General features: G+C 40.8%; 1 protein-coding gene across 32 annotated transcripts in view; it reads right to left on the bottom strand.

The window, feature by feature from the left end:
* EPB41L3 (erythrocyte membrane protein band 4.1 like 3) overlaps positions 1-27,261 on the bottom strand; it is a 143,244-nt gene that overhangs the window by 4,977 nt on the left and 111,006 nt on the right. For 9 of the 32 annotated variants that reach the window (XM_069779054.1, XM_069779055.1, XM_069779049.1 and 6 more), the window contains exons 9-24: positions 26,316-26,468; positions 24,183-24,280; positions 22,650-22,825; positions 20,333-20,553; positions 16,090-16,656; positions 11,935-11,988; positions 10,021-10,056; positions 9,788-9,853; positions 9,115-9,306; positions 5,664-5,738; positions 5,161-5,262; positions 3,686-4,414; positions 3,037-3,159; positions 2,141-2,533; positions 950-1,081; positions 415-513 (exon numbers count right to left, since the gene is read on the bottom strand). In XM_069779054.1, coding sequence (XP_069635155.1) covers positions 415-513; positions 950-1,081; positions 2,141-2,533; positions 3,037-3,159; positions 3,686-4,414; positions 5,161-5,262; positions 5,664-5,738; positions 9,115-9,306; positions 9,788-9,853; positions 10,021-10,056; positions 11,935-11,988; positions 16,090-16,656; positions 20,333-20,553; positions 22,650-22,825; positions 24,183-24,280; positions 26,316-26,468 — 3,216 coding nt within the window. The remainder of the gene's footprint in view (positions 1-414; positions 514-949; positions 1,082-2,140; positions 2,534-3,036; positions 3,160-3,685; positions 4,415-5,160; positions 5,263-5,663; positions 5,739-9,114; positions 9,307-9,787; positions 9,854-10,020; positions 10,057-11,934; positions 11,989-16,089; positions 16,657-20,332; positions 20,554-22,649; positions 22,826-24,182; positions 24,281-26,315; positions 26,469-27,261) is intronic. The other 23 variants (XM_069779053.1, XM_069779050.1, XM_069779063.1 and 20 more) reach the window with 23 other exon arrangements.

The raw sequence follows: 27,261 nt of genomic DNA, 5'->3' as shown, positions 1-27,261 counted from the left end.
CGTGCAGGGATAATAGCTCAGGACTCAAAGGCAGTGTAGTCATGTCAACAGAGCCTCATGCTCAGGCAAATTATTCCTTCATGGCTAGCAGATGATGCCAACATGGCTACACTGCTTTTAGTCCCAGAGAGTTAGGCAGCTAACTCAAGTGTCTCTGCACAGCAAGGTTTTGTGCTTGTAGAGACTTACCCTAAGGGTCTATGACTCTCAGGACTCTTGTCAAGTCCTTGGGTGATGCATTAATGAAGCCAGTATAGCCAGAGACAGGTGAATGAAGACAGGTACCCAAAACAGACAGGATTTTGTCCAGAGAGTATAAGCATGTGTCCATGTTTTAAAGTAAATAATAGAACTGAAGTTAAGAAAACATACACCCTCATGAAAAAAAAAGCTCCCAGTTTTCTGAGGACTCACTTTGGTGATATGTGTAGTGGTTGTAGTGCTGGTGGTTTCAGATGTGATAGTTTGTGCACTCATCAATACACCCGGTTCTGAGTCAGCACCACAATCCACCTAGGGAACCAAAAGAGAAAACCAGTCATCAAAAACATGCTCCTGAGCACAGGGAGGCAAGAACTGGACTGGCTGAACTTCCCTATTTCTACAGTTCTTCATAAAGTGAGTATCTAATGGTAGGGAAACAACTGCTATGAGGTTGATCATGAGTCAGTATTTCTCTCTGCATCTGGAGAGTCCCCTTCGCTTCTGGAAGGACAGATGAGAAGCTGGGCTTTAAAATCTGTAGTTTCATCAATGTTCTCAAAAGGACCAGGACATGAGAATCACCCTCACATAAGCTATTCTTATGTACATCCTCATCATGCTAATATTTAATACTTGAACAACTTAGAACAGTTTACACTAAGGCATACACTTAAAGATGGGTGAAGACACATGGGTTCCTTAAGGGCATGTTAAATTAGACCCTGGATTTTGCAGAATTTCTCACCTGAGAAGACTCATACGTAATGGTTTTTGTTTCTGTATGGACTACTGGCACTTCCTTTGTTGAAATTTCAAGGTTGTCCCCACCAGCAGAAACACTACTGAAACTGATAGTCTCAGTCTTCACAACTGGTGACTGCATGAACAAAAAAAAGGAATTGGAATATTTAGCAAAGCTTACGGATTTCTCAGAACATTTTTTTTTGCTTAGGAAAAGGTAGGGGAGCAATTAAAAAGTGCTTTGCATTTAACAAAAAAAAAAAAAAGAAAATTCTCTTCATTACAGTGGCACATACATGTATATAACGGTGGCAACATTTAGCACTATCCTGGCTTTTATGAAAACAAACTTCAAAAAAGATCTAAACACTACAAGAGGCAATGGGCACAACCTGAAACACAGGAAGCTCCCTCCGAACATCAGGAAACAGCTTTTCATTTTGAGGGTGACTGAGCACTGGCACAGGTTGCCCAGGGAGGTTGTGGAGTCTCCATCCTTGGAGATATTCAAAAGCTGTCTGGACACAGTCTTGGGCAACTGGCTCTGGGTGACCCTGCTTCAGCAGGGGTGGTTGGAGCAGATGACCTCCAGAGGTCTCTTTCAACCTCAACTATTCTGTGATTCTACATTTTCTTAAAATAACCAGAGAACGAATCCTGTTCAGGCTTAGCTTTCCATTCAGCTCTCAGAGAAAAGAGCAAGAACAAGGTTTTTTTTAACCCCTCTGCAAAACAGTTCTTGAAATTTTGCTAATGGGGCTAAGATAAGGAACCTGGGTTGTTTAAGACACAGTACACTTATTTACAATTGTACCAAGCATAGGAAAAAAGAAAACAAACAACATTTTATGTCTTTGAGGACACATGAACTTTGCCAGTCTTGATGGACTTTCCCCAAGAGAATGCCAGCTGAAATCTTGTTATCCATTGCATAAAATGCCACCAAATTAGGTATTTCTCTGTAGCATGAAAAGCGCTTTTAGGTAAAACATGCATGGCATTTTACCCATGATGGAAACCAGCAACAAGCCTTGCAGGTGCCACACAAGGAGGAAATAAGAGGAGAAACAAACCGCCTGCTGTAAAGATGCAGTGATACAAGCTTGGTACACTTGCCACAACAGGAATTAACTTAGTACACTATCGCCTACATTCACAATTCAGCACAGACATGACCGATTTAATAATGAGTTACCTCAAAATGAGGTTTTCTTTCCAAAGACTCTGAAAGGTGGACTGTTGTACTGTGCTCCTCTGCTTGCTCGCAGGAAGCAGCAGCAGCGGCTCCATCCTGTTTGGTTAGGGCTTTCCCAGCCTCCTCCCTTTTTTCCTCCTTCGCCCCCTCAGTCCCAGCAGAGCCCTCCTTCCCTTTCACACCAGCAGCCACCGCCGACACTGCCTCAGCCTGGGCATCCAGCGCAAGTCCGGCCGCTTTAGCAGCATCCCCGCTTGCATGCACATCCATCCCACGTCTCTCCTTGATAACTACGGTCTCCTGTACAACCTTCTTCACTGTATCCTGATGTGGCTGAACTGCTTGCTTCATTTCACTGGAAGTTATCTCCTGAGATGTCACCGTGTCTATTCTCTGCAGGGAAGGAGAAAAAAACCTCTCAGCGTCAGAAGCAGACAACACTACTTGCAATAACTCCTCAGCTTAATGTACTGTGAACATAAATAAAAAAATGGGTATTACATTTTGCCAATTTATTTCTCTCACGTTGCATGGATTTTCATTCCCAGGACATTATCAGAATAGTAGAAATGAAAAACAAAGCAAGAATCACAATTTTTAAAAGTGAAGAGAAATGTCAGTGTTTTTCCTGTTGATATTTTTGCGTGAGTTTTATAAAGGCAAAATACAGCACCCTGTAAAATGACCAAAACAAAGTGAAATGAGAGAAAACCTGGGGTTTTTTTGTTTTTCTTTTCTTTTTGGTGAAGTTTCTATTGTGGTCTATTGTAACGAAGGAAAAGGCACACAAATACATGCATTAGTTATATAGGTTCTGAGTTATGCATAAAAACAGGAAACAAGCAAAAGTAATTGGTGTGCAGTTATAACGTTGATGGAGGGAATCAAGCGGCCACCTGAGCCCAGCTATGTGAAGTAGAAGTAACCCCTCCTATGAACTCAGTCGGTTTTCTGGCGGACTCTATTAAACTGAAGATATCTGAACCATCCAAGGTTTTTTCACTGGTGGACTGTTTAGTCTAAATAGACAAAGAAATGTAGAGTCACACACAGAAGAAAGGCAGACCCACATGCACAGATGTACTAATTGCCAAAACTGGAGGCAGAGACGGAGGAAAGGGAGAGAAGGTTGCGGGGGCACAGAGAGGTTGGAAACAGGAAAAGAATGGGAAAATAAATCAGAGCAAATTCACAATGGCTGTAGTAAGCAATAGTTACAAAGCATAGTTGTTAGCGTTGGCATTTTGCTGGTTCAAGCAAACCTTTTTTTTTTTCCTTTTATTAACAAGCCGCAGCAGCAATACTACATTTCAGTAACATGGATCTTTAAATAAACCAGAAAGGTTGAAAGCCTTATATAAAGTATGCTTCAGACTGTGGGACGGATTCAAAGTATGAGGGAAAAAAAAATAAGCTGGGTTGGCTGCTGTCAACATAAAGCCAGGCAGCAAGAAAACCGAAAGGTAGGGTGGTGTGAGGGGGTTGCCTAAAATAAGTCATGCTTTAATCTTTAAACCGTGGCATGAAGTCAAAGCCACTTGTTACCACTACTTTTGACGCAGACGACTCGGTAACATAGTGAGCAGTAGCAATGGTAAATGGCTGTTCTCTGGAATATCTCCCCTCAGACAGGCTCTTATCTCTCCGGGCAAATGCCCCTGCTTTTACAGCTTCACTGCCAAGGTGTTTTTCTGCTTTGCCAAGCTGCAAGCTTCCCAGTGTACCATGTAACTGCAAATCCTGGTCCATCTTTAGTGTCTTTTTCAAACTCTCCTCTTCAGGACTTTGCAAATGAGATTCTGCTTCCTTTATGGGTGTCAGAGAGTCGGACAGCTTTCTTTTTGTGCTCTGCACGTCGGATCCCCGCCTGGCTTTCTCATCAGTGACAGGCTCGAGAATGTCATACTCGGCCACTACCGGAATGATTTTCATAGATTCTTGCACTTCCCTTTCCATTTTTTGCAAAGCTTCTACTGAAGGCTGTACTGCTTTTTCGCCCTCTTTAGCTTTACTTGTCATGGTTACAATTTTCCCAGATACGGTATCATAGGACTTTCCTAGGGTGAACATTTTCTGCTTATTCTCCTCTTTGGATTGTATTTCACTTTCCAAGTCCTCAAAGCTCTGCATTAGAACGGTACTGGATTTTAATATCTCAGGTGGAAAGGCAGTTTTACTGCTCACAGTCACTACTTTGTATGCCAGATTTTTTTTCGATTCAGCATCAACTACCTCAGAGGGTATTTTGTCTATAATAACCCAATCCTCAGTGCCCTATATTTGAGATATAAAAGCTAAATTAGAATATCTGAAGGTTTATCTGTACTTCAGGAGCACTAAAGTATGAAGACTTTTAAGAAATCAATGCTGCCTCTTCTGAAAGCATATAATAACTTTTACCATTGTACCTCTTACAGCAGTTATCAAACAAATAAACAGAATCACCTTAGGCAAAGTATGATTTCTTTGCATATTCCCTCCCCTTAGAGGCCCATATAACAGGGACACAAAAAATTACTTTTGCCACAATATTTCTGTATTAATTTGAAGCAGAATAGCATTTTAGTGCATCATTTAGAATGAAGATTGGAATCATCCTGAGGTTAAAAAAACATGTATCGCAATGGTTTATAATGCTACAGTAAAAAAAAATTACAAAAATAGGGCAAATAAGCCCATTCAAATGTTCCCCAGTTGTCACAAACACACCGTTGATGATGTTATAGAATAGTATGCATTTGTATGTAGCTGTAGTCTGCACTGATTTCCTTGTTTTCTTTAGAATAACATCAACACCCTTCAGGATTGTTTAAATTGAGCAGTACAACACAGTAAACACCATACTACTAAAGATTTTGAACGGAACTTAATGCAGCATCTTTTTTTCTCCTTACGCAAATATGCTATGTGATTTGCTTTGACTATGCAATCAGCATCCAGTTATTTGACCTTAAGACCGTTAACTCCTGTATTTAACTAAGCAAATGTGGTAGTTTAAAATCGAATGAATTAAAAATAACCTCTAGGGATGATGGGATACTTTTCTGGATAATGATTTGATGAGAAGTAACCAAAGTGCCAGCAGATTCTCCTTCCTGCAGCTTCTTCGCTATCACACTTGGCTAATAGAAAAACCAATAAGAATACAAAGTTCACCATCACTCAGCATAATCTGAATTCACTTGACAGTATAAAGGAAATTCATTCTAATGACAGAAGTGCCCCATTCACCATAACATTCTCAGTGAGGCTTATGCTGGAAATGCATGCACAACATCCACAAACAGAACCGTGCAAATAGATTTCTAACTAGCAGAGGAATCAGTCTGTATTAGGAAGCCATAAGCTCTGGAGGGGATTGATTCCTCAGAATTTGGCCCCCAGATTACAACTCACTCTGGAACTTACAAAATAATAACAAAAAAAAAACCAAAACAAAAAGGCGGCTTGGAAAGGTAAAAAAGATAATAAATCATTGCCAGCCTATCTGACTGCATTTCAAGAAAGTATTACTTGTTTTTACCTGCAATTCAAGGAATGTAGTACCTCCCTTCTGCAAAAATATGAGTTTTTCTGATTTTTCTCTTTCTTCTTTGGTCTAATGTCAGGGGAATAAATGGTTTTAGTAAACGGAGGGTATGAAGTTCACTATACTTTACAATAGGTCATCATATTTCTCTACTCTACAAATTATTAATTGCATGGTAAATTAGGAAACAGAATTAAACAGAATAATTTTACAGCAAAGAGGTTTTCAATAAGAAGTGAAATCAGTGTCTCTCTGTGATGAATGCAAAGCAGACACAGAGTACCATTTGCATAGCATGAAAAAACACTAAATTGAATAACACCCGGGTGTGGATCCACTGTGTTCATTTTATCTTATATAATTCATTTAACTGTGTCTGGTGCCAATTTACATGGCTTCCATCAATAGCCTAGAACAGGCCCCTCCACCTTCACCCTGGACTCGGCTCCTTCCTGAGTTTGCAGCCTTCCCTGCTGAAGCAGGCATAAGGTGTGCCCCGCAAAGATTTCAGCTCTCCCTTTCTCCTTACAGCTATAAGAGGTCTCAGAGTCTTTTCCTACACAGGAAGCCAACCATTGCTGTATTATTGCTATAGTGTGACACCAAAATCCTCCTCACTTTTACCCCCCATCAGTGCCTTTGCAATACTGTGAGAAACGTAAGAGTAACTCTGCAACTTGACTGACTGTGAAAGTTTTCAATGTTGGTAAGACTCAATTTCCTAAGTCTTCTGAGCCCAGCTGCCGGGCTGGCCACCTTTTTCATTTGGCTGGAGCAAGTAAGCCCCTGCAGAGCAAAGCAGGTTTCTCGCCAAACTCCTTCTACCCCCTTCAACTGCTAGTGTACTCATTAGACATGCCAATGGAAATACTATGACTGGCATGATAAAAGGGTACTGTTTTAAATATGTATACTCCGTGCACTCAAGAAGAAAGGTAGACAGTTAAAAAAAGATACAAAACTAGAAACGAGAGAGAGAAAGGGAGAAACGGCTCATCTCCCTGACTGCAATGAGATGCATAACGTCTTTATTTCTAAAGCGCTGGTTTAATCCAATCCAGGTCAGACTAAACGTTGTCAAGGAGTTTGTTAATATGATTGCTTTCATGTTCTGCAGATATCTGGCCATGATTATGGTAGATATTTAAAACTGTATTTTTCATAACTGAAGAAGAACAAAGTATTTCCCCTATTATTGTAAGAAACCAAGTGGTGACTAGACAGGCTTAAAGTCAAACTGACTGAACACACACAGGTACCAAATGCTCAAAGCACACATTTTGAAAAGGCATATCTTCCTTCTTGTTTTATTGTATTAAAGAGCTACGTGTAACAGCACTGAATAAATTTTCGAAGTGGATATGCTAAGTTAAACGCATAACTTATTTGACTAGAAGAAGCTACTACATAACGCAGTTCTACGTGCTCTCTATCCTGACTACATCCACCTTTCTTAGTAGACATCAAGGTGCTGATTTTGACCTATGTACGGCTTCATTTTTTTCCTGAAAAATTACTCTCTCAGCAGGACACGTGAACTGAAACCATCCCACTTAGTGGGACCAAAAAGGATGGTCAGATGTTATCTACAGCATGGGATAGCGCCAGAAGTCACCTCAGAGTTAGGCTCTGATATGTCAAATCCACTCAAATTTTTCCACAGAAACACCTTAATTTGGATGAGATTCTGTGGGACAGCTGTAGTTTACTTAGATGCATATAAGATATAGTGACTGGACATTGCTTTAGAGCAAGTCTCTTTCTTCCAGTAAGAGAAGAGATACCAGATAAGGATAACTCTTGGCCTTTTCCTTTCCAAATGAATGGTTAAATTCAGATATGTTTCCTCAGGGTGAAGCCTACATAACTGTAATGCTTTGCTACTGCTTGTGCATTTTGATTAAAAATTGTTATTAAATTTCTAAAGTAATACAGACATGAAATGAACTGGGTGGGGTTATAAGCTTCCTTCACCTGCACTCCTCTGATGCAGGCTCAGCTAGCCAGCTGCTTCCTTTTCAACAGTTCCTCATATCTTTAATATATTAAATCCATCTCATTCATTATACTTAAAATTTTACTTTTAAGAAAGAAAACCCATATTTTCAACTACAACCAAACTGACATGGTTGTAGGATCTATTACGATTCCTAAACAAGACAGTAGGAGCAACATTAAGATTCCTCAGCACTCTCTCCAGAAGGTAAGCTTTGGGCACCGAGTCTGCTTTTTAGGTATTTTATTCCAACTTGATGGCCACTGTAATGCATATCTGATGCCTGTATCAGCCACTGGTTGGATGGGTGTAACGTGGGGGAAGAGGAGAAGGGGCCTTTTTCTTGGCAACATCCCTATCCCTAAGAGGAGAAGCTGACGTGCTGCCTGCATGCCTCCAGGGATTCCCTTCCCCAGAGAGCTGTGGGTCTGCAACACCAACCTCTAAGCTGGGAAAGCAGAGACTCTTTCAAATTATACTTTCTAGCCAATTTTTGCTGGGTTTCTTACAACATTACATCAGTGCTGGGGGGACAGAAGCAAATTTTATGACCATTTACTGGTCTGTAATGCTGAAAACAAGCGGTAACCATAAAGATGATTCCTGTGAGACAGAAACCAGACGTCCGCCCACAATAGAATAAAAAAATTAATCTTCATGCAGACTACACAAGCATATTTCTTTTTGCTCCACTGGATTTAAACCAAGACTCTCTGCTCTTTTTGAAGATCTATGTATTTTACAGCAACGTGCATGTTACATTGTTACCTCTACATCTCATTATCTACCCACAAACTAAATAAAAGGCAGCTTTTTAATCGGCAAGATTCTTGCAAACACTTCAAGACTGCACAGTGAGCAAGATTTTTTCACGCACACACACTACATGAGAATGCATACTCTAAGCAATCTGCATTGGGTCTTCAAACGGTATCCAGCAGACTGCAGCTACTATCAGTTCCCTTATGGACCTGGCCAAGCAGGTCTAATTATCATTATTTCTTCCCTGTCATCAAAGACAGAGAGTTCTGCCCTTTGCTCTGTATTTTCTTGTCAAGCTTGGTACCATACCCCCAACCATCCTGCTACACCACTGCTCCCAACCAGTCACCATTATTTAAATTTTCTCTCCATCACCTTCATGGTTTCTTTCATGCATGGCTGGACTTCCTCAAGCTCACTGAACCTGTAACAAAGCCCGTGTTTCGCACCCTCAGAGAGACCCAATTCTGCCATGTGGTTTACAGTGAATTTCATATTCTATATATCTATATAGATATATCTATATATCAAAAAGGTATCTGCTCTTCCTTGCATCTTTGCTGCTAGAGCCTGAGTCCTGAGAAAAGGGAGCACCTGCAAGTGGGGATGGCCTCTAATCTACTGAGAGCTATTATAAGTAAAAACGAATAGACAAATACATAGTGAAGCCTTTCAGCTCACGCTGACCTCTTCAGGCACTAGTGGTTCAATCATAGGAGCTTCCTCCTGCCTTGCTGCAAGCCGAACGGGAGATGTGGAAAGCCTCTTCTCCCACTCATTAGACACAGCCGTTTCTGTGGAGGTTTCCAAGAAGGTGCGTTTCAGCTCACTTATATTGGTCTGATGTTTCATCAGATCTTCCTGGGTTTTGTCTAGGTCCTGGACAGTTTTAAGAGAATAGAGCAGTTTGTAATACATCCTAAGCCAACCAAATTTTAGAGCCAAAACACACAGCTTGGTTAGTAAAGAGGGAAGTAACATCTCAGGGAGCCGGGGAGCACAGCACTAACACAACACTCTGTGAAAATGTGGCATTTTGAAAGATAACAGCATAGCATATCTCGTACAAGTGAGTATAAAAATACTCTTAAAGAGCTTATCTGTATCGCTGTAATTTACACCTGATAAAGAGGCTTCAAACAGACATACATATGCGCGTGGACGCACACACACATACACGCACGCATATATATATTTATAGTACAAGTTAGAGGAGTCATCATAATCTGAGAAAAAAAAAACCTATTTGATTTATTAGCAGGTGGGAATACACAGTTCATGCATCGTAGTGCAGATTCACAGTTTACCACTAAAACTAACACACATGTACGTACATGCACTGGTATATACCAATACCAACCTCTAACATAAGATTACTATGTTTGACATACACATTTTCACCCTGTATTCGCTTAATCAGACTATTCTGAAAGAAGTGAAAAAGAAAGGGAAAGGTAAGGGACACAGTATTGAAAGGATACAAAATGCTGTTTCTACACATTTCTTCACAGAGAACCGACAGTAACATGCTGAAAGAGGTGAACACCTCCAACATTGATACTTGATCAACACCTGTGCCTTTCGTTTCTGTACCTGTGCCTTTAGATCTCCGTCCTCCTCTTGATCCGACTGCCAGCATGAGAAAGATTGGAAAACAACACCTTACCCACTTGTATGACCGAAGGCTTTACAAAAATCGGTGAGAGTAACACACTAGGTTAAAATCACATGTTCTCTATGTTAAGGGCTTAAGGAGAAGTAGACATACTGGCTGACTTTGCACAGTTCTAACTCGGAGCAAGCCTCCTCTTTTCAAATTTGTTATTTGTGAACAAAGGCGTATTAAGCATTTTCCTTTTATAAATATTGGTGCACTCTATGTTCATAGATCTCTATTTACGGAGCAGCTGTTGGACCTTCTCACCGAGATAGCGGCTCATTTAGGACCGAACGGCAACAGCAAATTCTTTGGAAGTCCATAATCCCAGAGTTTAAATATACATCTCCTGGGCCACAGGCAAAGCTTTGCATAAACTTACCACAGGTAAACAACCCGCAACACTTCCTACAGAATGAAGCACATTTTATTTGCTTAAAGTGCTATTTCCCCAGCCTCAGTCCCTTTTTGTATTTATATAATTTTATTTCATATTTAGCCTGTATATATTCTTTCAGGACCTATCTGCAATGGTGGTCCTCTGGAATGGCACACGCAGCGTGTTCACTCCAGCTCACATTTTCAAAAGCAATGTGATAAGGACTGCCCTGCCCAAGCAGCCCCGTTTCTGAGGGCTGAATTTTCAGATGGCAAGTATACCACACGTTCTGAAAATCAGGTATCCATAAGGAAAATTGAGGTTCACAAAATCTTCTCCCCTAAAATAAAGATGGCAGCTAGGGAGATTATCATGCATTTTTGAGTAGTAAACGGAACATCTTAAATGTCACGGGTTTAGGATTATGTTTTACTTTCTGTAGGACTCAAGGCCTGAAGCTATAGCATGCAAGAGGCACTTCAAAGCATTTTGTACTCCTGACTCATCTCAACAGACTTTATGTTGTTGCTCCATTTGGATTCTTTTAATGCTTGTGCCACTACTTTGTTGTTAATTTTTCATATAGTCCTAATTAGTCAAATGACCCATGGGAAAATCTGTTGATTACTTTATAACTTAGTTCAAATCTATTCTATTTATAGCCAAGGCCAAATTGTCCAGCGTGTCATACAGAGACTTTTTCCTTGATGATAATTTTAACGATCTGAAATATTAATGAGATCCTACTGAAAACCTACAGCAGTGTTTGCGGTAAGACTCTGTCTTCTATCAGCTGTCAGACCAAATTCAGCTCACGTTTGCAGCTGCAACCATATTAATTATGAAAGTGTTATATGCACTTCACTGGAGTCACGTAGGGTTGAATTTGCCTGCACAGTCTGTATACCATGTTGTGGATATGAGGCTTCTCGGTGCAAAGAAAATACAGGTTTTTTTACATTCCTCCTCTGAAGACAATACCTGGACTACTGGTGGCAATACGTGAAGATGACATGAAATTACATTAAAGGAAAACCTGAGGTATTTATAATGTGGAAATAACTTTATCCAGAAAATTTGAAAACTGCTTTTTACTGTCTTCCTCCCCCCCGCTCTCTCACACAGGCTGCAGGCTGTAAGAGCAAACAAGCAAACAGAAAAACCCAGGGCACAATCTGGCCAGCACAACCGTCCAGGTGGGCGGCGTTGGGGCGGGAGACCCTGCCACCGCCCTGCTATCTGCACGGCACAGAGGCCTTGCAGTCTCCAAACCGAGCACAGAAATAAGAGGAACCCATCGGGAGCACTGAAAACTCGAGCTCCCCAAGCAAAACGTTCACACTCGCATGCACGCACATGCACACACACGCAGAGAGGGATCCTGATGGTTTAGCCCTCGTGCCCAGGGTCGGGAAGGGATGAGGCAAAACGCTCTCCCCTGCCATAGCTGGGTGCCGGCGACTGTACAAACCTCAGTGGCAGTGGTCTCACCATCAGCTGCAGTATCCGTCTGCTCACTGTCAGTCTATTTGGTTAGACAAGTAACCAGGTCCCAAGAGGAAGGCAGGAATAAAGAATAAACCCAGCTCATCAGTACACACGGCTCACGTGGGGCACTGTTAAATTCAACATCCCTGTGAACTGCATTAGCATTGCTTTTCAAACCACGCACAAGTCAAAGAAGCAAAATAAAATGCTATATTAGTAAACAGAACAGACTCAGAGGAAGACTTGAGGCGTACTGTACACAGTATATGGCTTTACTGGAACAAATTTATAAGCCAAACAAAACTTTACTGGAAAAGTGTTATTTGAATAGCGGATTTTTTTCTTAAGAAAGCCAGGTGGCTTTAAAAAAAATGGGGGGGGGGAAGCTAATATTTTTTAAACAAACTTTTCCTCCCATAATGTTTTTTTAAATGAAAATTATTCATCAGATTTTTTTTCTAGCCAATATAGATTAATGTGGTGGTTGACTTTTTATCTGGAGGGGGAAAAGATAATTAAAAAAAAAAAAAAAAAGGCTACTTTAACAGTCACCTGACTTTCAGCCCCTCATTTGTACAGAAGTTGTTCTTGTCTCCACATTTATACACCATGAGGCTGTCTGCATTACCAAAGAGTTCAAATAACCATATCCCCAGCCCATCTACTGTCTGTCTGTGGAGTAATGGTAAGGCTTAGATCCCACTCGGTTCCAATAAAGAGCAGCTGATATTGTTACCAATAGTAAAAAGAAAGAAAACTGCCATTAAAAGAATCAAAAATACTTCTCATTCCGTTTAAGAATATGGATGAAAGCAGGAGAAAAATAAAAGTAACTCCCCCCACCCCAAAAAACACTTACTAGGTACGAGTGATAAAAATGAAACAAAGCACAGCATTGCACAGACTGATCTATCCCTGCTTTGCTTGACACTGCGAAGAACATTTTAGCGGACAATGCAAGTGTCAAGATTTAATAAACAGAGAGTCAAATGTAGGTTACTACAGGCTGAGAAGAGAGTTCAAATGACTATTTTTGGTGTTACGCAAGCTTATGGAAAACCAGTAAGTACAGAAAGTGCTCCCTACTGCCCCAGATTGACACATCCAAGTTGTTTTAAAGCTCTGGTTTTGATTAGTGATTTTCTGTGGGCCTTAGATAATCTAAAGTAAGCCAGGCAGGTAATTTAAAGCTAAGACAATACGTCTCATCCTCAAATCACATCAATATGAAACAAGAGAAAAAAGCAACCTACTGGTGGATGGAGTATCAGTCTTAATTTTGAATTTCCTATCTTCTATCGTTTTCTGACAACTCTAATGTTTCATAAAACTGCCTCTTTGATATTTTTTCATTGCTTTGTTTTCTATCTTTCCTTCCTTTGAATAATTTGTATTGCTTGTATGACAGGCAGAAGAATAAGCAGGCATTTTGTACTATTTCCGTAAGTGCATGAATGCAAGTTACATGCAATTTTTCAAGAAATAACCACTCACTAGACAGACCACTTCTAATTTTAAATGAAACTGTAATGCCAATATAGTCTACCTAGCTGGTCAAATTGCTTTCACTAAAGTGTTAGAAAATTTTTTCTTTATTAGTGAAGGGTCTGACATCTTTCTAACATTATAAGCAATTGTAAAAGTATGACAATGTAAAAAAAAATAAAAAAATCTATACACTGCCACTCCTATTTACAAAAAAAAAGAGTAATTAATGAATCTAGGCATTTAAAAGGAATTAAAAGATTTGTGTCAAGGCACTGTTACATGTGAGTCTGGCACGTAGGGTTCATTTAAGAACTTGAAGCTGGGAACATTAGAGAAAAGTCAATAGAAATATTAGCTGCTAAGGTACAAACACAGAAGCTAATGAAATCTAAGGGGTGATTCTGTCTCCGACTGCATAGACTGCCTCCAGATGCACTGCTTGAGGGAGAACAGAACTCAACAAGGTATGAGATTGGTTCAGGATACTGGTTGTAGCCTTCTGCATTGCTGTGTGCAATCCTTTGTGAACTGGGGGGGGGGGGGAAGGTTTCTGTTTCTTTTACCATAACAGCAATGAAATCCTAAATAAGGCATAAAATTTGCTTTATTGCAACGTATGTGTCTGCTAATAAGCCAATCAACAGCCATGGAGCTGAAGTCAGAATTACTGAGTTACTTGAAATAAAGATCTGGGGTTATCGCAGAGCAGGGAATGTGAATTAAGGCTGAGCAAGGCAGGTCTCCTCCGGAGCGCATAGTAAGAAAGGTCGGGCTCAACTCTGAGGCGGGCTGCAGTGCAGCTGCTGGTGGGGCTCGTGGGCGGGCGAGGGATCGAGCAGGAAGGGAAGGCAGCTACCTCCTGAGATGCTGCAGCTGCACCTCCTCTAACGTGCGATCCTAATTGCTGTGATTTGTTTTGCCAATGTAATGCAGACATGCCCGAGTTTAAAACATACTCACTTTCATGCAATATTTTGAACAAGAAATATCCCCTGGATTAGGCACAAGTCTGTGTTGTCTGCCAGGAAGCACTGCCAGAGTAATCACCCTCATAAAAAAGCAACACTAAAAAGCCTATTTTACATGGTTTTATGCTCAATACTTTCTAACTTTACTAACGAAAAGAAGTGCTCATTTCTGAAAGAGGAACAGACCAATGTATTACATAAACACTGCCTCATTATTGCCTCTGGAGCTGGCACTGTATTAATGCTGTTATTGCTATTAGATTAATCCAAGTGCAGAGCTAATGCAAATTGAGACCCAAATGCTATCTCAAAATGAGGACATGAAATGAGACCGCAACATTTTGGATGCCTTTTATCAGAAATTGCACATTATTATTTAGTTGTTAGGCATCACAGAGCCAAAAGCATCTAAAGACAATGTTTTTACAAGATAAATTGATGTGACTTTTGGCTTTCCATAAAAAGGAAATGAAATCCTGCACCAAGTCTAACAAAACCAACAGCAGCAGATTACACAAATGTTTAGATGTGCAAGCTGGTTTACTGAAGACAATTCCTGCAACGGCATTAACAAGTGGCCAAGATGGCTTTTTACAAACGGCCAACTCGTCTGCGATTATCTGATCTGGAGTCTTTTTACATACAAAGCAAAACCATATTTCTACATTTGAAGATGAAGGGGGAAAAAGAAAAACAAGGCAAAAATGAACTCATCACTTAATTCTGTCAACAAAAAAATAACTAGGCACCAGCAAAAACTGAGATGCCAGTTACTCTGTTACTTAAACAAGCAGTTTCCTTTCCTTCTTCTGGATATACTACCGCATCCACAGTTCCCAGAACCTCTGGGGACTCCTACTGCAGTTGGTTTATCTGCCTGTGATAATCCTGGTGGCTTGAGGCATTAGTTTTGGCAGCGCTAATTGACCACTGCAAATGGCAAGATGGCCCACGTGGCATGCTCTCCCAAAAGCTGTGCAACAGCTGTCCCAATCTGACCTCTCACTGATACATTGGATTTAAGCACAAGAAAACAGTTTAATCTGCAGCAGAGATGGGTTGAAGGCTGAAAAATCCAGATCCAGGTTTTGCTGGAGCAGAAAGCCTTTTCTGGGCTCGGGCTGATAGCCTCTTGCAAAAAGCTGAGTCCTCCTCAATTTTGAACATGCTGAAGTTGGTGAGGGTGCCCGTTGTTATTGGGTAGCTAATTATATAAATATAATGTATATGCATACACATATATATGCATCCATATGTAATTATGCAGGAAACTGTACTTAATACCCACTATTTAGATAGCTATTCTAACCCTAGTGTAAAGTGATAGGGGGAAGAAAAGGTCTTGGTGGATTCAGATACAATACTTCAGAGCTGATCAGTGGCAATTTGTTCAGTGCAAGTCACTTTGCATCAGCTGACACAGTTCAAACCAAGCCACTTCCACACAGTGTTGTGCCTAACCCTGGGCCCCAAGCTGCACTCCCAACACGAGAAAAAAAGTTAAAAAGAAGAAAAAAAAAAAACAACTCCCAAACCAAAAAAACCAAACCCACCCCTTCTAACATACCAGCACAGACAGAAATGAGGCTCTGAAAGTAGGACCACTATTGCAGCAATCTAACACTGGTTAGGACTGAAGCACTGAACACGAAAAAGAGTGTGTTCGATGCCGAGGTACACACCTCTTCCTCTGAACTGTCACTCAGGTCATTGGCAAGTGAGGCACTCAAGGAGGCCGCCTTGGGCTCCAGGTAGCAGAGGCACATAGCCAGAGGAAAGGAGAGAGTGAGGGCGTATGGCACTGAGAAAGAGGCAGAGAGCAGAAAGAAAAAAATGAAGAGGAAGCAAGGCACCAGGGAGGGGGAGCGGATGGGAAGGAAGTGCTGCACGCTGGCAGGCAGGAGGTTGGTTTCAGAGAGGTTAGGGAGCGACAGGTAGCCGTCGTCATCCAGGAGGGAAGGAAATGACTCTGGAAGTTGCAAGGAGAAGGAAAACAGTGTTCCGCCTTTGCCAGCTTTTTGCTTATAGCCAAAAGCCACGTCTTGCTCAGCGGAGCAAACTCGCCCCTTTCTATCAGAGTCTAGCTCGGACTCGCCATGCTTTGGAGCGCTCTCTTTGGGCGCCTCACAACCTAAGGACTTTGTTCGAGCGCTCTCCTTGCATCTCCTGCGAAGCTTTGCTGAAGATATGTGGGGGCCAGGCTGTGAGGATGGCGAGGGGTGGTAGGAGTCAGTGTCAAGCAAAGATGGCTGGTGACAGAGAAAGAGCAGCAAACAAGGCGCAAAAGCAAAAGGACAAAAAGAAAACTGTAATTAGTTAATTTTCTTACGTGATGATAAATAATATATATATATAAAATTATAAACAGTATTTTAACACCACAGCTTTCCACTGAGTTAAATGGTGCATGTTCTCATGCCACACACCACAGGTATTAGTGAGTCAGGGTTACAGCTTACAAAAGGCAACTTCTTGATTCAGCATTTGTCTAGTCATCTGCAGCAAGTGATTTACATAAAAACCTTCACAGCCATATGTGGAGTTTCAGGTGCTGCCAATTTCCACTTACTGTAAGACTGGCTTCAGATCATAAGGAGCTTTCAAACATGAAGTACACGGAGAGCAACAAAGAAACCAGGGAATGTATTTTTAATACCAACACTGCTTGTGATAGCAGTCTTGCAGTCAGCAGGAGACCCAGTGGGGGCCAGATGCTTCCCATCTTGGACAACCTCAGCAGTAATAACTAAAAACCCAAGGACTTAAAACTGTATGTGCCCAAATTCCTCCATTACTATTGTAAAAAAATTTTACAAATCTTAAACATTAAAAAAAAAAAAAAAAAAAAAAAAAATCTAGGTCCTTAACCTAAAAAACCCACATTCTGGTTTAGGGGGGCATAAAACCATACAGCAGCTGTTACCAATGGAAGAAACTGCACTAGCTCGATACCTACTCCAGCAGCCAGCCCCTCAGCACGGCTCCCATCACCACCCAGCCTGCCCTCTGACCAGCATCCCCACAGCCCTGCCCTCACCTCTGCCCGCTGTGAGCCGGAGCGGGCAGTGCCGGGGGGCTGCCCTCCCACCGGCCACGCGCCCTGCTGCCCCTCCACGCTTCGCCCCACCGCTTCGGCAGCACAATGAAAGAAGGGAGCTGAGGGCGCTGGTGAGGCAGACCCTATGCTCTCTCACTGAGGGTCTGAAGGGGGGCTGACCAGAGAGGGGTCCGTGCCCCACACAGCCACATCTCCACACAGTCAAAAAGTGACTCTTGACCCATAGCCAAGAGGTAAAAACGTACCCAATGCTTTTGCTACTAATTTTACCACAATGCAAAGAATATTGGCTCCCAACAAGCAGGATTTGGTTTGATATGCTGCTTGCAGGGCATTCAACCAGTTTTTACGGTCATTCAAGGACAAAAAATTGGTAGGAGGAGGGAGGTGATTCAGCAGGAGGGGTGACTGTCACCTAACACGCTCGCTGACGGCAGCCACGACTGCTCCTTAGAAGGACAACCACCGCCACTGCCACCAAAATACCCCAGCCACAATGCTGATGGATCAGGGACGTTTTGGCCAAAGTCAACTAGGCGCACTAAGCTGAAGTGGCAGACTGGCTCCGTGACCAAACCCTAAGTGCCTAAGCTGCTCCATCCACCATGCATCTCCTCAAGGGGCTATAAAAGCCATTTCAACCCCACTGCCCCTCCCAGCTCCCAAGAGCAAAATGACTTCAAAGCCAAAACAGCATTTGCCTGTACAAGCTGGTACCAAATCTGAGCCAAGAAGCAGCATCCAAGTTTTAGAGACAGTTTGCATCAATGCTAGCTACTAAGCCTAATCTTTACCAGGTATATTAACGATAGGAATGGGATTTAAGTCCAATATTTACATGGAAGAGCTCCTTCCCCTCCTCTTAACGTGTTGCTTCTCTCTCTTCTCTAACCAGAACAGTTAAAAAAACAATCTATCAGTTCAGACAATCTGTATTCCCGAATTAAGCAATCAAAACCAAGCCTAACTTCAAACCGCTTACAAATGTCTTCTTTATGGGCTTAACGCAGTAAGCTCAAGTCAAAATTTAATGCTGATGGACTCACAGGATTTTATGTGAGCTAAATACACAGAACTTCTCCTTATATTGTAAAGGCAAAAAAGCCAAAGTAAATTTATTCTTTGCTAATACAGACTACTCACTTGCTGACATCTTTGCAGTGTTAATATCTAGAATAACTTCTGGTACTTAAATACATATGGATAAAACAAAGGAAAAATGTCTTAGTGGAAAAGTTGAAGAGCTACCTAGAAAATTTATATACCCTCAAATAGGAATTTGATTTCAAATTTGTCTTGTGTTTCTTGAGACCCTATTCTCTTTATGATGAAAGACAAAGCTATTAGCAGGTCCAGTGGAAGCAGGACTGAGGTCTCTATAGGCTTATAGAACTGAAGCTCTCTTAACGGATGGTTTAAACAGAACCTGCCTCATGAGTGGGGGGTAGAAATCATTCATTTGTGCATGTACCATCAAAATATTATCCTACAAATATCTTTGATTACTTCTAGCCATATGTATCAAACAGATGATCTTTGAAATGCAGCTGATCTCTCCATTGACCTAAATTAACAAACATTTGGAACAGAATCAGTTTCTATTGGATATTTTCCGCATATTTGATTTTCATCAATGTTTCTCCATGCAGAAACTAATGGAGTTTCTAGAAGAGCCCAGTTAAATTTTAGAGATTTTTTTTTTTAATGCTCCAATTACAGCACACACTTTCAAAAGAAAATCTTTTCTTATCTGCAATTTTCAGTAATTCAATTTGTTTCTGATTTTTGGTACCTTAATTGCAACTCTTTTTTAAGACTTGATGCTTTAGCTATGTAGCTCATTGTAGCCTTATATGACAAGGCTAGAAGTTCTGGTTCTAACATTTGCACGCATGACAGTTTTGTGGGTGTAAAGGTATACATCAAGGTTTTTCCTCATAAATGAAGAGGGTAAATCTTACTTGTTTAGCAAGCACATTCCATAGTACACTTTTTGAATGATATCCTAGATTCAATATTTCACATGCTGTTTTCTTCTCCTCAAATGTAATAGAAACAGAGGACATTTTATACCCAAACTTTTCTGATTCTACCGTATTTCTCTTCACTGTCAATCTCTGAAATTCAGTATCTTCTCTGTCCTCATTTGATTTACCCCATCTTAATAACTCAGTAGATATAATGCAGAGCCATATGTGTGGTGGTGGGATTGGAGATGGCGAGGGATGAATCAAATTTAACAACTGAGCATAGAATCATCAACAAAAACAGTTTTCTTCAATGCAAACTTCAAACAAGGGAAGCAAATGCTTCTGTAAGCCAGGAAGAAAAGCTTATAATAGTATATTAATGCCCCAAAGTTAATAGAGAAAAATGCTTATTGAAATACAAGCAAGGAAACAGCATTAGGAGAAGTACATGGGAAAAATACAATAGTTTAAAGCACAGAGGTACATACAAGAACACAGAACTATTTTGTTGCCTTGTCAAAAAATAAAAAACACAATGCCCATACTAAAGTCAAAATACGACTGAAGACCAAAGGAGCAAAACGTGCACTGCTGCCAGGCTACTTTTGGGTATTTCGTAAAGACCTCTTGAATGCTATGTAAAAAACACTATGCAGACTGCTAAACGGATTTCAAAAAACAGTCCAAGGCAGAACTAACTTTTATATCAACATATGAAATGCAAAAGGACTATAAAAATACCAATTCAAGACATGTATATATACATACATACAACCGTGTACATTCTAGTTTCCTTTCACGGAACTAGGTATGTCCTCCCTCCCTCCCTCACAATTCTGCGTTTCTCCAAGAGCTCTCCAGGCAGGTCAGTTTAATACAAAAACCTCAGAACTCTACCTTGGTGTCATGGCGTATTGCCGAGATTGGGGTGACCTCCTCTGCTCTCTTCTTTTTGCCCTCTTCATCATCTTTCTCTTCTTCTGCCTTCTTCTCCGGAGTCACAGTGGTTATCAAGTTGGTCTGAGAGATGCCCTTTGTTGTGGCGTACTGGCCAGTACCAACCTCTGCAGCAGACACAGAATCCTTCATGTACATTTCATGGTTTTCATTCACTGATGCTAAAAGCAAATATTTAAAGAGGGAAAGTCTGAAATAGCTTTTGCTGAGAAGCTGCATAAAATTAAAAAGCTGGGTTAGTAAATCATTTGAGATACTGCTGAAAACACAACTATGTCATGTTTCAGGAAACCAGAAGCATGTGCATCCATTTAAATAAAACTGTTTACTTGAAAGAAAACCTGTAGCTTTTATATGCATAAACGTATATTATGGATGTGTATACACACATTACTGTAGCTAATGTGCGCATTACACAGCTGTTAAATGCTAGCAAGCCATTAAAAGTGCTACTGTAGCAAAACATCAGAAAAAAATCAATGCGTTGCCACAGTTATCAGGCAGGAAACATAAGGAGAACCAGCTATGACATCAGCCACGGGGGTGGAAGAGATTTTTTTGGAAATCTGTCAGAATATAACAATGCAGTAAGTAATGTGCTGCATTACAGGAAATGACAATATTGATGAAACACAGAATAATACCTGAGAATCAAGAAGTGGGATCTTTGTATTACTGAGTATTAAAGTCTGCCAGTTAAGTGAGCTCATTGTCCTAAGAAATTCTGGGAAGTGATGGCATTCAATTCAGTGGACCAAACCAGAATAATTTAGATGTAAACATTCTATAATTCAGCAAACTTAAATATATATATAAATAATTTTGAAATAAATAGTAAATTTATAGATAGAATGTAATCAAAACATTAATATGCTCTTGACTACTGTGTAACTAATTTCTAAGTCAAAAGGACTATTAGAATTTATGAATTTACTTGCACCTGTAACAAACGACAGGGCCAGGGTCACAGTGTAGTTGTGATGCAGAACGTTACAGCCACAGTTGCGTTACAGTAACAACATTAGTGAAAAAATCATAAGCATTGATTAAAAAACCTCTTTTCCCCATTTGCACTTATGCAAATTAACATAATAAAAACCTTGCGGAGTCCAACAAATGCTGGGAAAAAGCATTTCAGATCTCTTGTCTCTCGGGAATAATCTTAGGAGGCAGGAGAAAGCAAAGGGACTAGAGGGAGACATCTTGTTTAGATGTTACAAACAAAATAATGCAGAAGGGTAATTTCTGCTTTGAGACACATGCACAGCAATCAGGTCACCAGTTGCTTGGTAACGAGCAAGAAGCACATCAGAATTAGAAGATTCCAAAATAATTAATGACAAGCAGCACCTTTAGGGGAAGAAAAGAAGGCTTGCCACTAGTACTTTTAAATGAAAGCTTCTCCCCCTTCCCACCATCAACTATACTCATTGCAGTTTGTTTGTGATATTCTGCAGGAGAATTCACCTTTTTTTTTTTTTTTCAGACTGTAGCAATTCTGAATTTAGTCTCAGTCTTTTTTTCTACAAGAATAAACTACACCCTCTTTTTTACTCAAGAGCTGACAACAGTAACAGCTGATGAAGTAGCTGAGACTCTGAATCACACACTGGTTTAACTGAAGGGAGCAGCAGAACCATGACCTCCATGAACCGCGGAGAAAAAGAGGAGGAGGAAAGACGTACTATTAACCTGCATATGTTACTCTCCATCTCACAACTTCAAAAGTAATGTATGGAAATAGCCTGTTAGCGCTCATTCGACTAGGACACAAGGTAATTGGAAGCAAGTGTTATTACTCAATCGAAGGCAATAATTCATTTATGAATTGTAACATATACTTAAATGAAAAACCTACATAGCAAAAAAAGCCAAATTAAACCAAACCTCAAACAGTTACTCATGCAAACCCTGAAAATGCGTTGAAGCCTGACTTGGGCAGGCGGGCAGGTCCAGGCGCCCTGTCCTTCCCCAAAGCTGGGAAGTGCTTTGCAGATGTGAGGCCAAGGAGAGAGGCTCCATGAAGAGTGGGCTCCCAAGGGCCTCCTCCAGGCAAACACTTTGTAAGGACCACAGCAGTACATTTTTTACCACAGTATTTCTCTGTGTCCTTCCCGACCCCTGCAGTGAACATGCAGGTACTCACAGCCTACACTCAGCCGATGCTCAAAGACATGAGATAAGAGGTTTATACCTAATCTAAAGCAGTGACCACCGTGATGATAACTTTTGACAAAGTCAAGTGAGAGGACCTTACCCCCATCTAAGCTGCGAGACATAGTGTAACGTTTACTAGAAGACCGCTCAAAGTAAGGTGCGGGACGGTCTATGAGGGCGCTGGCTCTTCTCGTCTGGGCCTGTGTCCGGCCACTGTAGCGAAACTTGGAACCCAGCGTAAGGAACTTCTTTGGAGGTGCTTCTGGCAGCAAGAGCCTAAAACACACCGAGCAGTGTACCTGTTACGCCCCCTCCTCCAAAAATCAGTCCACTATTTCTGCAGAGGACAGAAGACAACTGTTGGGTATCACTCTCCATTGTAACCTGTGCCTCACGGGTCTGTGACTAAAAGGGAATCAAAGGATGCCCCTCATACAGCACAACAAAACCACTTAGTAATGCATCTGAGTTGCTGAGTTCTTCCTAACGGGCAAGAATCACTCAGTCCTTCCTGCTGCTTGAAAATCAGATTTATTATATTTTAATCACTGAAACCAAAAATAAGGTGTTACTTACATCAAGGACCCTGATCTAGGCTGAAATACAGACATATTTCTTATAGTTCAAATTTAACATGGTGCTGCTATGCTGAGGACAGGGCCAGAACAGATCTCCAGTGAATGCCGGGCAGTAGTCATTCACAGGGATGCAGACATTTTTCAGGTTAGAGCTTTCCCACCCTCTGTATTTTGGCTATGGGAGTTTGCTGAAGAAGCCATTCTCCTGCTATGGAGTTTATGCTTTAGACATTGATTTTCCATTAAAAATCAGAAAACACCCCCAAAAATACACATTCAATTTCTTTTTAGATCTTTTGCTGCTAAGACGGCATTTCATATGAACATACAGACAGCCTGAACCAACAGTTTTAAGAAAGGAAAGACATTCTTCAGTCCTCCCAAACACCTTGAGAGGGGCTTTTAACCACTGGATGCCCTTTCACACCATTGAAAAACTCTCCCTTTTGGGTTTCCATTGTTAAGTATCTCTTTGCTGACTATCTCAGCACAAACTAATTACAACATTTATTCCACTATCCCAGACTCTTGTCAGGTCGTCTTAGATGTCAAAAACATAGCTGCAAAATTCCTCAGTAACACAAAAATTACAGCTATGGATTGGGTATTCTGGGTGAACAAAAAAATACACCACTGACTACTGTCTGTATTTTCACATGTAGTTAAATAAAAATGTCCTTTTTTTTTAAACTCTTACCCACATCCCCCAGTAACTTTCCATATAAGTTGTTCTCCCTATATAGGCATATGTGCAGAAGCGCAGCAGAGTCCTTCGTCTCTAATTATAGCGGCTGATAATATCATGGCACAGATAAAGCAAAACGATTAATTGGGACCATATGGTGATTTTAAACATTCAGTATCTATTTGAAATAGTATGAATAATACAGGTGAAACATTTCGAATTTTGAAGAAGCAACAACCTTCCCTTGTCTGCTCAGAGATACCTCGTGATCAAAAAGACAATTTGATTTGAAGGGTTTTGTCTCTGCTGACAGCATTGGTCTTTCCTGTTCTGTTTTATATCACAATTTTAGGAAAAGAAATCCACATACCTGAAAAATGTATGGTGCTCAACACACACTTTCCATAAGCGCTTTGCAGCACGATGATTTGGCAACTTAAACCCAATAGTGCTTTCAAACTGCTCAAACTAGGTAGGAAAAAAGAAAAAGTATGTCTTTGGTGCTGTGCATCTATTTTTAGATAGTGTACACAGCTTCATCTTCATTTCCTCCACCTATATTGTCTCATTGCAGGGGTGAATGTATATGCTCATGTATATAACCACATAAATACACATTCTACAGACTACTGCCTGTGAAGGAAGCTCTGAGTGATAATCAACAGCAACCTCTGAGGATCGTTTTTGGGGGGAAACCCAGATAATGAGCAAGAGGTTTTTGATGGTGACAGTGATGTTTTATGCCCTATAGCAACAAAGAGATCAGTTAAGACTTGGGAGACTTCTGAGAAAAACATCATTTAAGTGTTCTAACCCTGTTGTTCTAACTTCACCAGTTTAAACAGTGGGAAGCCGGATAATAGCCTGGAGGGGAGCAATAGTCCCCAGGGACTGATCTGGTCTCACGCAGCCTTAGATTAAGGAGATTTACAGTGAAAGAACTACAGTTAGTAAATCACAGTGTTTTTAGCTAATTTATCTCCTGGGGAGGATGAGGAAGACAGGTAATTGAAAAGAGTCGGCTGGGGATACTAAGGGATGTTTCTAGCTTGTGCTGCAGATTTATATATTCCAGACGCAAAAGCTGTGCCAGCTACAACCGCTGTAACATGTTGATGGCCGCATGCAGATAGCTGAGTAGGTGAAATAGTGTTGCTGTGATCGGAGTAAGGTAGGCAGAAGGGCACTTGTAAGGAAGCCTGGATCCCTACGGGGAGCTGACAGAGAGAAACAAGGCAGGAAACAGCAAAACAATAAAGATGATATAAGCAACACATGGTGTGGTGAATCACACTATCATCAAATGTGATTTGTAAAGAGACTGCATTGATTATTTTGCATAAGGAACTATGACCTGCTCACAGGACTCTAGAAATGAAGACCAGCAGAGCTCAGTAGGGCTTCAGTGGTGGGGAGCTGGAGTGCAGGCACTGGGAACATCAGTGGCTGTACGTTTGGGGTTTTTTTAACCAAACTCAAGACTGGGAATTTGGTTACTAAAACTGTGTCTGCCGACAGGCAGGAGGAGATGCAGGTTTGTGGACTTTGGTTTAGGACTCTAAGAAAGGCTCAGGCCCTGGGGCTGGTGGGGGCCCCAGCAGATTTCCCAGGTCACTTACGAAGTCAGTACTGGAGACATTGGCTCAGGACTCCCAACTGTCATACTGCATTAAGGGAGAAATGCCAGTCCTCGTCCAGGTGATTTCTGCCCTGCTATACAGCTCCACCCTCTAAAACGTACATAGGTTTTTCATCTATCACAGACGAATTATTGTACCAGCACTTAAAATGGAGACACTCCTTTGCCTGTGACCATCCTGAACTCCTTCTGGGATTTTTCCTAAGATTTATCGTCTTATTCCTGGGTTAGGGCATGCTCAGCCCGTGAGGTAGGTATTTGCTGTGTATCCGGCAGAGCCACGAGAGGGCACTCACTGTACGAGATTTCACATCTCCTCCTCCAGAGCCAGAAGATAAGCTCCTGTGGGCCTGGGAGGGCTAATGCCTGTAGCTACCAGAAGTGCTGAATGACAGATGCTTGACTCCGTTTTTATCAGCCTCTGGATTTCTGCTCCGACTCCAAATGTACTAGTCTGATATGCTTATAAAATTTGGTATGGCCTGTCGACATCTTTTGGTGGTAAGATGAACAGATGCTAATTTAATATACAACATGACAGTGGATAACAAGCACTCCATGAATAAGCGATATGTTACTTAAATTCCCGAAGTATTCGTAATACAGATGAGCTTTATACATGCAGATGGCCATATTTATTCTTCATGTTAGTTCATGGATGTAAACAGAAAACACCAAAGAAGATTTTACCTGTATTTTAAATAAAGTATTTACCTAATCTTTCCTAAGAAAATCAGCGCAAATTAAAAAATACAAATGGAAAGGAATGTTAAAGGTTTGTAAGACATGACAAATCAACAAATCAATGAGAACATGGGTTTTTTGAAAAGGTTCATTCACTAAAGAGTGTCAGGATGCCCTTACCTCCCCTGGCCGGATTTTGATGTAGAAGTTGTTCCTCTTGTAGGAAATCTTCAGAACCTTTGGCCAGGCAAATCTATTTATTCTCAGTCTGTCTCGATATATTAAGAGACCACTTGCACAAACTCCTAGCATGATTTCCACTCCTTCAGAATCCTGAAAAAGCAAACAATGCTTGTTGAATATTTCTCTCCTCATATCCTACAGTACTACAGATTCTTGTATACTGTGTGTCTATCTGAGCTACGTCTTTTTAATGCAACAGCTGTAGTGACCTGATTTCTGAAAGGTACCCTACTCATTGACGGCATTCATGCAAGTAATAGTAAGGTTGGGCAGGGTGAGAGAAACTGAGAGTTGCGAATGTTTCCTTGTATTTTAGAAAGGCTCCAAAAGGAGGGGGTAAATTTTAGATGTTATTAGAAGAATGACATTAGCCATATAGCAAAATTTGATTAGCATAATGAAAAAGTGTTATTAGCATAAATACCAGATTGAAAGTTAAGTAGGACAGCACACAAATTTACTTCTCCCAGCATCACTCATCTCCATGACTAAGTCTTGTGAATCCTTAGACAGATTTTTCTTCTGTAGTTTGCTTGTCTTGGCTTTAGTTGGTTTGCTAGTTTCTTTAACACTGTCATGCCTATGCTCAGTATTTTCACTTTGAAATGACCAGCGGGCAGAAAAGTTGGGCATTTGGACCAGAAAGATTCTTTTAGAAGTGTGCGACTGTGCCTGTGCTATAACCCATATTTGACAGGGAAGCTGTAGTTCAAACATGTTAGCTCGACAAAAGATTTGGCCACAATCTTATCAGAATATACCCATAACTATGTGGTTTTTTAAGTAAGAAGTATACATTTATCTTTCCTTTAGAAGCCTTCAAATAATATAAAATAATATAAAATAAACCAAAAATAAACCAAATAAATAAAATAAACCAAAT

Source organism: Haliaeetus albicilla, chromosome 3, assembly GCF_947461875.1.
Source record: "Haliaeetus albicilla chromosome 3, bHalAlb1.1, whole genome shotgun sequence".
NCBI classification, from domain to species: domain Eukaryota; kingdom Metazoa; phylum Chordata; class Aves; order Accipitriformes; family Accipitridae; genus Haliaeetus; species Haliaeetus albicilla.
Note: the sequence above shows the minus strand (reverse complement) of the source record. Positions and strands in the feature narration are given on the sequence as shown.